General features: G+C 50.6%; 1 protein-coding gene across 1 annotated transcript in view; it reads right to left on the minus strand.

The window, feature by feature from the left end:
* Positions 1–597: 597 nt before the first annotated feature.
* The window catches only part of TNR (tenascin R), an 87,172-nt gene continuing 75,843 nt past the window's right edge, over positions 598–11,926 (minus strand). The window contains exons 20-22 of the mRNA XM_004706817.2: positions 9,694–9,855; positions 4,368–4,531; positions 598–3,501 (exon numbers count right to left, since the gene is read on the minus strand). Coding sequence (XP_004706874.1) covers positions 3,382–3,501; positions 4,368–4,531; positions 9,694–9,855 — 446 coding nt within the window. The 3' untranslated portion in view covers positions 598–3,381. The remainder of the gene's footprint in view (positions 3,502–4,367; positions 4,532–9,693; positions 9,856–11,926) is intronic.

Consider the following 11,926-nt stretch of genomic DNA (forward strand, 5'->3'; position numbering starts at 1 on the left):
CTGGACATGGAGACTTCAATATCCCGGAATATTATCTTTCTCTGTTTGATGAGGAAAGGCAAAGAGGAGAAATTGGGGCTTGGGACCAGGTAGTAAGTCTGCAATCGTTGATGGTTTTGCTCGTTTTTTTGCATGAGCGCATATCCGGATGGCGTCTGCAGTTAAACCCACTTCTGAGCAGGGCTACTTCTTTTCCTGTGGACTCGTTGAGGGGTGGGTGTTTTGTGAGAAGTGCTTACAAGACGCACCTTGGGGAAAGTCTACGTTGATTGGGGAATCGGGATAGACAGGAATCAATGAGCAAAGTTAAGACTTCATCCAAGCCGATCCTGGGCTTTGCGGAGAGAGTGGGGGCGCAGATCCTCTTAAAAATGGTGGTTACTAGTGAGAAAATCACTCTAACACAAACCAAACCAGCCAAAAATCAAACAAAAATACAACAAAAGCGTTGTCACGAAGTCAATTCTGATTTACAGTGACCTCATGGGACAGAGGAGAACTGTTTCCCGGAAGCCCCAGAGGTGGCTGGTGGGTTCAAACCACCAACCTTCCAGTTATCAGCCTGCTGCTTTAACCACTGTACCACCTGGTCTTCTGTCTGCTTCATAAAACCCACTGCCACTGAGTTGATTGCGACTCAGAGCGACCTTGTTGGACAGAGTAGACCCGCCCTTCCGGGTTTCTGAGAGTTTGAATCTGTGCAGGAGGAAACACCTTCATCTCTCCTTTGAGGGGGCTGGTGGAGCCGAACTGCTGACCTTGTAGTTAGCAACCCAACATGCAATCCACCAAGCTCATTTGAATGAAAAAAAAAATCTATAAATCCTTTTACAGAGGGTTGGAAGAATTGATCTTTGACGTTCGCTGGTTGCTTCCAAATTCTTTCAAAGACATTTAGGAAACGTTGCTGCTCTGCCTTAGCGAGCTGTTCCAGAGGGGAACGGGTCCAATCAAACAGCAGGTGCTGTTTCCCACAGGTGCTGCTGGGCTCTCACCTGACTTGAACACCTGAGGCCTCCTAACCTTTTCGTGGTTCTGTTCCCTTGGGGGAGGGGGTGGGTGGGCTCTGCTGGCTTTGTTTTCAAAGACCCAATGCGTTCAGCCTCTTACTTGGCATTCTCTTTTCTGCAATGGTTTCTCGTGCGTGAGAATATGCTTGTCTGCATGTGTGCCTCTTACTTATGTCTTCAGAGACTGCCTTTGTTCCGTCCTTTCTTTGGAAAACAGAGCATAGATCCTGGTGAATTTCCCTTCCTTAATGGTTGTGCTGTCTACCAAGAATTATAGATCCCACATTGGTATTATGGAGTGTCAGGGCTGAAAGGGATCTTAGATATTGTGGTAGTCTAACCTTTCCTTCACCAAGGGAGGAAACTGAAGCCCGGAGAGGCGACAGGACCTAGCAGGTGTGAAACATGCAGTCAGCGGGCAGAGGTGGGCTGATGCGCTAGCCTTCTGCTCCCTTCTGCTCCCTTCTTCTATAGGAGCCTTGTATCATTGGCAGTTTTCTTGAAAGAACTGTTTCCATTTCTTCTTGTTAGATGTCTCTTTCTTTCTCCCCCTAGCTCACAGTGGACTGAGCACTAGAAACGCCACCTGCAGTCTTCAGCCCCGGGCATGTAGGCAGCCATTTCACCGCTCAGCAGTGGGGGAGCCCAGGCAGGCTGCTCCCGGGGGCGTGAGTGCACACGCAAATGCAAATGGCAGGCTGCCTCCCTCCTCACAGCGTCAGTGGTGTGATGACCCACCCAAGGGGTCCTCAAAACCTGGACAGATTGCACGTTTCCATTAGAAAATTGCCCGCTCTCTGACTCCTCCGGCCACTGGTTGGGGAAGGTTGAAAGTGGGTCTTGCTGGCCACAGAACAGAGGCCTGGAGGGAGGGGAGAGGCAGAGCGAAGGTAACTGGGGGCACTTCCGCAAATGCTGCAGGGTGGCTGCCGGTGACACTTGATTTGGGGGAAGAGTTGAAAGGTCATGGCTCCTCCAGCCTCCAGCTCTCCAGGGTGTAAAAATCCAATCGTGCTAGTGAAGGCTGCACCGCTCATCAAACGGGAGCCAGCCCGCTGTCCTCCCCCGTCCCCTCTGAATTTCTGGATGTCATTTCCCCGGGCACTTCTCATTGTCCCTCTCAAAGGCAGAATAATAAAAGAAGATGGAGAACGGCATCTCATGATCTCACCTCATTAAAGGGGTCACTCCTGGTTCTCATAAGACCAAAAAACCCAAAAAGAAGATAAACGAAAACAAACAAAACAGAAAAAACCCCAAACTCCAAATGCCATCTCTTCCCTGGGATTATCAGCCAGGGGAATAGCTGACTGGTCATATCGCTTCCTCGTCTGACTGTAATTGAACCACCCGCAGTCTGCCTGGAGACAGAAGTGAGCACTAGGTTTGCAATTCAGAAGACAATCTCTGACCAACAGGACCAGAAAGAGAGAAAATGAGCTGGGTCCCACCTGTGCGCCCCATGGGACCTCAAATCTCAAGGGCAGGTGCCCTGGTTTCTTCTTCTGTCCTTCCCTCAATGCCTGACCCAAAATGACTGAAAACAACAATTGTTCCATATCACCATCTCCGATGAAAATGACTGCTTTTTACACCCAAGGGAGGGGCAGTGACGGACCCAGTGACGCGGCCACTGTACAAGCCAGGGCCAGGGGGAGGCAGGGCCTTGGGAACTCCAGGGCAGGACAATGGCTGGGCTTGTGGGGCTGTGAGGGCTCAGGTGGGGAGGTGGGTGGGCACAGGATGAAACAGGGCTTGGAAGAAAAGGCCACTGTTCTTGGGAAAGCAACGGAGAACATCAGTTGGTCAGAGCGAGAGGGTCCGCAGATGAGATTCTCTGACCCTTACACAAGGTTTGGGTTGTGGAGGCAGGCACACGGCGCATGTGCTTGCTGGGCAGGGGAGTGAGTGGTCCACAGCCCTCTCTGGCCTCAGGGTTCCTTTCTGGGCTGGTGGGCGAACCTGTCCTGGAAGACAGGGAGCAGATCACACAGGCCTAGGAGGCAAGGGGGATCTCAGCAGTGGGGCCAGCAAAGCAGGCCCAGGGCCCATCGTGGGGACAATTTTTACTCCCAGGGTTTGCCTTAGAATGGGGCTTTTAAGACGCTGTCTCACTTTCCCTCTTGGCAGAGAAAGGAAAAGGTTAAAGACAGTGGGATGGGAGGGAGAATGGAGACCAAGGGTCAGGCTTCGGGCACAGCAGAAATGCTAAGTGGTTACGGTTTACGACTTCCCTGCTACATCCCTGCTCCCTTCAAAGCACTCGTAATATGGTGCAAAGCACATTAATAATACCCCCACCTTGTTTCCTATTATAAAATACAAATAAATGACAGAAAAGATTGGGTGGGGTGGCTCCCCTCCCCCCTCCTCAGGACTGCAAGGACCGTCGTCTCCTCCCCGCGGTAACGTGGTGACTGTAGGGCCGCATCTTCATTTCCACAAAGGGGATAGAGAACTCGTGGCCTTTCCAATGGTACCAGTTGATCCCCTGGGCGGGAGAAAGATAAGCATGTCATTTGGGTCTTCCCCTCGATGGAAAACCCAGCTCACCAAGAATGGCATGATGGGAGCAGGCAGCTCAAGAGGTGAATTTAAACATTTCCCAGCAATGCCAAGTGGTGAAGGGAGCGGGGTTTCTTTCACCTTATCCTTGAAATGCACTTGTACCTGGAGCTCATTCTTTTTTATTTATTCATTTATTTCTTAGTGCATTCTTTATCGTTGTCCTTACATGCTTGGCTTTCAGGAGTTGGAGGTGCCAGTAGTTAATGGTTGGGTTCAAAGTCTCAACAGCTAGGGCACATTTTGAAGACAATCACTCTGCTTGCTCACTCCTGAGAGGAGACTCGGGAGGTTTCCTGTAGGAAGACCAGTCACCTCAGTTTTCCTGGTACTAAGGGATATCTGGGGACTTGGGGCTTTCGGTGCAAAAACTGGCCGAGTCTCAGGCAAATTGGGATGAATTGGTTGCTCTGTCACTCAGCCTGGCTTGGGGATGTGGAGTTTCTAAGAGGAAAAGCTAGTCTAGTTTACACTGTTATTTCTGATCTCTTCCTTCTTAGGATGAAGTTGAGCCTGTGGGGCTATCCCGGGAGTTGACCGGCTTTTCCGTGGAGGCTTCTACATAGGGAAATGCAGAGACTGACCTGGCCCTTGAGGGCTGTCCTGGATGAGTTCTACCTCTTTGGGCCAGCTGAGGTACTTACCCCGTCCCACCCATCTCCCAGGGTCCGCATGCCCTTTCGCAGGGCTCTCCGTATTTCCTTTGACATGGGAAATGTAAGACCCACCTGCACATTTAAACACAAAGCTAAGGGACCATTGGTCCCATGGCCACCATCACAAATACCCTACCTGGCTGTGCCTGGACTCCCCATATTTCCCGTTGAGGTTGGTCCGGTGGCAGTTCTTATACCACCAGGCCCCCTTGTACGACATGGCACAGTTGGTAACGGCAACATCATTGTCTCTGTCCTCTGTGGAGAAAGGGCGTCCCTGGTGATAGCTGAGGGAGTCCCCTGGAGGGGAAAACATAAAATAGAGAGCGACATCCATAAAGCTGTCCGAGTTGTCTCTCCTTTCTTGGGATTTTCTGGATATTTGATGGACTCCCCCACACCTGGCCTTCCCTTGGGGAACCTTCCACACACCTCTCCTCCCATTTTTACCAGTTTGTCCGTCTGGCCACTCAATTTTTACACCACCCTGCCCGCTGAGGCCAACTCCTTCCAGGTTGCCCTCCCAAACCTGTTTCTTTTATCTTCCTGTCCTTTGGCTCAAACTATGTCCACCCAGCCTGGCCTCACCACCTCCTCTGCTTTCTTCCAGGCTGACACTAGGCCACAGAACATCCATCCTGCATGAGGGACGCTAACTCAATGTATCAGCTCCCTGGTGGGATTTGCTACGAGCAGCCAATATGAAGATTAGGATAGGTTGTAATACTCTTAGTCAGATCACAGTCCTGATGCAATCAATCGAAAGGAAATTTCCTCTGGAATGTGGTCTGCTCCCAATATAAGTGGACACTGTAGAAAAGCTCGCTTGGTTTTTACTGGGTCTGGTGGCTCATTGACCTCCAGATATTTGGACTTGAGCCAGCAGCCTGACAGCTGATCTGCCAACTGTGAATTCCTTCACCTCAGCAGCCACACGCTTGACTGATTCATCTTGGATCCACTTGCCTCTGCAGCCACCATCCTGTGCTCTTGTTGATGTCCTTGGTTCATCAACCCTCACAGCAACTCCAGTTAGGAGGCACCTCCAGCCTAGCCTCTGACTTGGGACCTGTCTGGACTTGGACTTGCCTACTCATATAATTGTGCAACTTTCTCAATATAAACACATCTATAAACATTCCTGGTTTTGCTTCCCTAAGACAGTTGGTAAAAAAAATACATATATTTAATCATAAAATGTACTCTGTGGGGAAGCCATGAGGATCAGTAGGTGAAGACTGTAAGGGGACATATTTTGACTAAATATTTGAGGAGAAGGTAACTGAAAACAGAGCTGTTCACTCATAGACAGCTTCGAGAAATGGCGAGATTTCAATTCTTAGAAGCAAACAGAGGCTGGATGCTTCCCTGTTGAGGATGTTGTGGAGGGTGTGCTTATGAATTGAATCTTTGAGGTGAGGGCACAGATTGTAATTAATTTATAGTGATTGACCTTTAAGGAGCCCTGTGGATGTAATGGTTAGGCGTTGGGCTGTGATCTGCTCAGGCAGCAGTTTGGAGCCACTAGCAGCCCGTAGAAGAAAGACTAGGTGTTCTACTCACGTAAACAGTTACAGACTCAGAAACCCACTGGGGTCACGGAGTCAGCAATGACTCGATGGCAGTGAATTGTGGTTGTTGTTTAACCTTTTGGTGAGATGTGTGGCTGGGGAGGTTGTGAAGAGGGCTTATGCTGTGGAGCGTGATCTTTGATGGTTGGCTGGTAGCTTTCAGGTAGGGGCCAGATCCCTAGCTGTGTTTCTGCCCTCATGGTGGTTACTCAGCGCCTCCTGCAGCCTCACTCTCAGACGGCTGACCTGTAGTTTACGGAGAAGTTTGACTTGCTCAGGAGTCAACCCTCTTGACTTGCGCAGGCGTCAACCCGCTGGAGGGAAGCTTGAATGATCTAGGGCTGCAAATGCAGATTCCTGCCCTGTATCTTGGATGATGGGCTATCATGCAGAAGCTTTTATTTGCCAGGGGGTGCTGAGTAATTTTATTTTCCCTGCAATGGGGGCGGTAGGTCACATAAGTCTGGAAACCTATGAAGAGTAACTCCTATCGCCTGCTACCCATTTTCCTCCCTCTTTTCCAGATCTCGGGAAAGCTGAAAAGGTTTCTTTTTTTATTCCGCACCCCCCTCCTTTTTTTTTTCTTTTTGGGAGCCCCAATAGCAGCGTGGTTACACATTAAGCTGTTAGCAAGGTTAGCAGTTCGAAACCACCAGCTGCTCCTGGAGAGAAGGATGGGCATTTCTACCCCATAAAGGGTTACAGCCTCAGAAACTCACAGGGTCAGTTCTGCCCTGTCCTGTAGGGTCGCTATGAAGCATCATCGACTCAACGGCCATGCGTTTGTTTTGTTTTTTTTCCTTAGCACCAACCGTCTGCCACCTTCGGTCATACTCATGTTTTATCTTAAAATTCAAGACAAGTTTATCCTACTGTCTAGTGCCTCTATCTGTTAGCACCCATGCCGGCCCTTTGTCTTCCTATCTTCCCACCCTCTTCTGACCCTTTGTGATCTGGGGCAGAAATTTGAGCTCATCACTCCTCTGGAGTCTCTCTCTCCAGCTCCAACTTGGATGTTTCCTGCCACATGCGCATGGCCTTGACCTTCACCACTTCCACAAATTGGACTCCTACCGCATTACTCTCCCCATACACCCAACATGGGAACCAGGGCTTTTCTCTCTGACATCTCTTGCTGCGATCACAGTAATGAATCATCCCATTCCCTCCAATCCTGACGAAGCCGGGACCTCCGGCGGATCTCTCTAATCTCCATCAGATCTATTTACTCCTTTTTATGGCTGTCACCCCGGTCTTCCCCAGACCTCACGGAGCCCATAGTGTGCCCACCTCCCCCACCTATGCCTCTCCTGACCAGACTGAGTGCTGGGCACACGCAGCTCTGCTTCCTCAGTTTTAAGGTCCTCCTGTAGCACCTGTGTCCACTCTTCTCTGCCAGTCTCTCTGTCCCTTTTCAACTGTGCCCTGTCCTGCTGGGTCAGGCCCTGCATGGGTGACCTTTGCTTCACTGTGACCCCTGCCCCATGATTCCCATCATAGCCTCGCCTTCCCCGGGAGGTCTACCTTTCCTGTGAAAGGCTGCTGCTTCATGAAGCCCCTCGATGGTCTCCTCCCACTCACAGACATCGCTCTTAACAGCCTGCTAGCCTGGGAGCAGGTCCCATTTATCATGTGATGCACTGTGTCCTAATTGCTCCTTTGTCGACTTAGCTGTTTGGTTCGGCAGAGGCTGCACCTTATGCATTTTGTTTGGGAGCTTCCCTCACTTGTGCAGGGAAATCTGGAAGATAGCAACCTCCTAGGGATGGTTTGATTTGGAATTTTCCATTCCAATTAGAATCCTGGTTGGACACTCCGACTTGTATAGCGTTGAGAAACAGGGAGCAGAAAGGACTATACTTGAGGGCTTTTTTTCACGTTTAGGGGTGTGTTGTCGCATGGGTCTTAAACTCAAGACCGAGCTCTCGGCCTCCAAGTCAATTCTCCCCCCCAGTGACTTTGTAGGACAGACTAGAACTGCTCAGTAGATAGACCAGGAACAGACAGCCTCGTCTTTCTTCCATGGGTCGGCTAGTGGGTTTGAACCACTGACCTTGAGTTTAGCAGTCCAATGCCTGACCTACTGCACCATCAGAGCTCCGTCTACCTCCCAGGGGCAGAGCTTGTACAAATGAACAACTCAGAATAAGGGCCAGGGGAATGGAGCAATGTTAGAAGTCAGAAGCAGAGCTCACGGACGATTCCTCCCTAGAAACTGCTAGATCTAGAAAGAGCGAGCATACTGCGAGGCTGCCTGGAGATGGGGGGCAATGTAAACAACTCCAGTTTTCAGTTTTTGAGGAAGCATGTAGAATATTTGAGGTGAGGGATCTGGCTTTGATTAATTTACAAGGATTGGTAGGTTCCTCCTCTGAACCCCTCCACCAGGTCTGGCCTCCATGGGAGGCCGCAGTGAGACTGCAGTCCTACAGAAACAAGCAGAGGGTCCATCCCAGTGAGGGAGGAGGAGGGCGGGAGGGGGGATGCAGGGCCTGGGAAGGCTGGCAGGGGGCAGAAGTCAGGGGGGATGGTTTTTCAGCAAGGCAATTCTAACCTGGGGAGTGGATCGAGTCGGGTTATTTTTAAAGTGATTTAGCCTGACATCTTGTTCAATACGCGGCATTGCCACAGCGATTTTATGCCTAAACAAAGGCAAATTAGATCTTTTGTTGGGACACGATGGGGTGATCTGATTGCCATCGGAAATGATCTCTAAGATGCACGATCACAAAGGAAAATGTGTCTTCTCTTTGGGGCAAAGGTACCTGGCTGAGAAGAGACATAATCGAACAGACACAGTCCCTGGAAGGACAAAGCCCTGGCCGTTCAACTTAGCTGAAACGCTACACCTGCGTGTAGCCCTCAAACTGGAGTGCACAAAAGGACTAAGCGTTCCGCGAATCAAAGAGTCGACTATCTGACACAACAGATTCTCTGAAACAGAGTATAACAGAGTCAGGAAACAGATTGGCAAATACCTAGGGAGCAGACCAGATGCCTTGTTACGAATGCAAACGAGCTTATAGTGATGGTGCTTCTGTTTAGTGCAAATGTCAGAGCATCTATCCAGAAAACATGGCCACGAAGGTAGTTCGATGGAAGAACACAAAGGAAGGTGATCAATAGGGGCCCTGTCTGCTCCGTGACGGGGGTGTGGTGTCTGAGGGCGGGGAGGACCTCTGAGTGAATGGGAGAACCTGTCCTATTTTCCCATGAATTCTAAGATGGGTTCCGGATGTTTCATGTTTCATGGGAAACTTCTTCCCAGACGAAAGATGACAGCGCTCCTTCTGGATTAAGAGTCCCTATGGTGACGGGACTCCTGGCGACCCTGTGAGACAGCAGAGCTGCCCCTGGGGGGTTCTGAGACTGTCAGTCCTCACGGGAGCACAGAGCCTCGCGTTTCTCCCTGGGAGTGGCTGGTAGTTTTGAACTACTAAACTTTATGAATCCACTCAGGATCTGACTTGTGATCCGCTATGCCAGCAGGGTCACGGTGCATCAGAATACACTCGATGGCACGGAATCTGTTTTTTTATTGGCGAATCCAGATAAGAAACACAAACCTTTGTTCTCACATTGTAACCCCCCTCCTTTTTCCTTTAAAAGTAGTTTCACTGCCTTTATTTTCTCTCTCTCTCTTTTTTACAACTGCACACTTTTCAGACTAGAAAACCCCCATGGTAGGAATTAACTTCTGATCCCCTGGGTGGGGGGTGACAGACGGGGTCAAAGTCAGTGCCTCCCGAATCTGGCCTCCTGAATCTGGCCTCCCGGACTGGCTAGCACAGAGCTGGCTCCCTGGGTGCGGCCACTTTTCCTTGCAGCTCAAGCCCAGAGTGTGGTGGTCCTGCTGCTGCCCACACCCCACCCTCAGGGTCCCCAAGGTACCCGCAGTGCCGTTGTAGCTGCCTATGCGGAGTTTGTAGAGACTTCTGCTGTCCTCCACCAAGAACTTGTTGTAGGAGGCAAAGACCGCCTCCTGGCCGTCCCTCATGTCCACATGCAGCTCGTAGCGGCCCTGGGACGTGATCCTGTGGATGTTGTCCAACCCTGGGGAGAAAAGCAGAGGACGCAGTGAGGCCAGCGCCTGAGGACTTTGCGAATGAAAGTGAATGTGATGGATGACCAGGGCAGGGGTCTTAACATCTATTGTTGAGCTGGGAGCAGACCTGCCCGACCCTCTACCACCTTCCACCCTTGCCCGGGCGAGAGGCAGACACCACAGTTCACACGGCTGCAAATCTGTCAGTGTAATTGGGAGGGAAGAGAGCTGAAGGTTCTGTTCATCTGTCACCACGCTGTTATTCTCAGTGGTCTTTGAGGTCGTGAAGACTCTTGACAACTGATGCCCAGCCTTGTGCTATCTCCATCACCGGGGACAAGTTTGAACCCATCTTTCCCGAGATCGAACTTCTCTCAGCCCCCAGCCCTCCTGGGGCCCCCAGCGCCAGGACAGAGAATATAACATCCGACTCCCTGTCCCTTTCTCTCCAAACCACTGATTACCACTGGCATGGCTGCCTCTTCACATGCTTTCCTGCAGTTACACTCGCTCATCTACTCTTTCCCATGCCTTCCGCCCAGACCTTGGTCCAATGAATTCTTGCTCAGTGCAAACCCTTGCAGTTCCCGAGCCTAGGAAGAGTCCAGCGTCTTCCTGGTGATGTTTTCTCATACGCATTTCCCTGCCTGCTGACTCTCACCGGCTGGACCCTGGAACCCTGCGTTTTAGCTACCTGCCTGAAGTTGAACTAGGCACTTTAAATTGCTATTGATCACCGTGTCCTCCTGATTTCTGCCTGCCTTCTGAACTTGCTTTGCTGTGACAGCTCACATCTGTCAGGGCATGCCATGATATAGAATCAGAGACTCGCAGAGCTGGAAGGGAATTTCAAGATGACATGGTATGGCCTCCTTTTGGTTTGTGGAAGAGGAAGCGGAAGTCCAGAGAGGGGCGGTATGATTAGCTGGCAGTCCCCCAGATCTTTCTGCTTCTCTAACCTGTTGGAGGTTTAAAGCTTTTTCTAGACTCATAAGGAGTCCATGGTTGTTCAACTGCTGTTTTCTAAACTCCTAACCCACCCCACTACCGGGACTTGTGCTTGCCCAGATCTAGAGGGTGCACTTGATGTTCTGGCCACATACCCTTTGCTGGGAGCTGGACCCATCCTCTCACAGTTAGAGCTGTTGGCTTTCAACAACTCACAGCTGCCTCCTTCTCTGGGCGATTGCCAACCAGAGTCCCTTCACCTTTGCCTCATCTCTCCCCTGTGTTGTCTTGGGAATAGACACCCAGGGCCCACCCCCTAGTTACACTAGGCACCAATTCTAGGTGCAACCCATGGTCCGAGGCTCCTTTGGGATCAGATTGAAGCCAGGTTTCAACAGAGACCTTGTTTTGCATTTCCTGCCTTGCTCTCTCCAGCTTCCCCCACTCCCTGGCTCCCAGGGTCCTCCCCCAGTAAATGCCTTGTCTCGGGCACTGCTGCAGAGAACTCGACTTAGGACATAAGTGAGGAATCAGAGTGTTACCCCAGCCTGAGTATTGCTACCAACCAAGCAGCCCCAGGCCCCACCTCTCTCCAAGAGCCTGGTTTGGCATCTGTCAAGGTCGAGGTTCCATACTGCACTGACATTCAAATCATCTGACCTGATTTTCTTCTTTCTCTGGTTTGCATCTTCCTCCTGCTTGGGTGGGTTTCTTCATGATTCCCCATTTTCACACATGCAAAGAATTCCCTTTTCCTCTTTCCCTCCTCCATTCTCCTTACCAGCCCCCAACGCCCTTTCCACGAAGCTGATCTCTTTCTTTTCTGAATGTCTGTGGCTTCCTGCCAGTAGCTGAGTGGTTAGCTGTCTTCCCAGTGTGGGATGGCATGGCTGATGATCTGGGAAGTGACACTGGGGCAAGGGACCAAATGATCCTGGGCACACAGCGAGATGTGGTCACTACAACCATTTCCTACCCCGTTTTCTTATTGGACCAAGGAAAGACCTACATCGTATGATCTGGTTTTCACACCCTGGGGTGGGTTTGTGCAGCATCTCACACTTTCTAACCTCCATTATTAACATCAGGCTCAGAGCCTCTGTACTTGGCGGTCATTTACTAATATTATTT

This window comes from Echinops telfairi, unplaced genomic scaffold (assembly GCF_000313985.2).
Source record: "Echinops telfairi isolate 266 unplaced genomic scaffold, ASM31398v2 ScPeMD7_7424;HRSCAF=8462, whole genome shotgun sequence".
Taxonomy (NCBI): domain Eukaryota; kingdom Metazoa; phylum Chordata; class Mammalia; order Afrosoricida; family Tenrecidae; genus Echinops; species Echinops telfairi.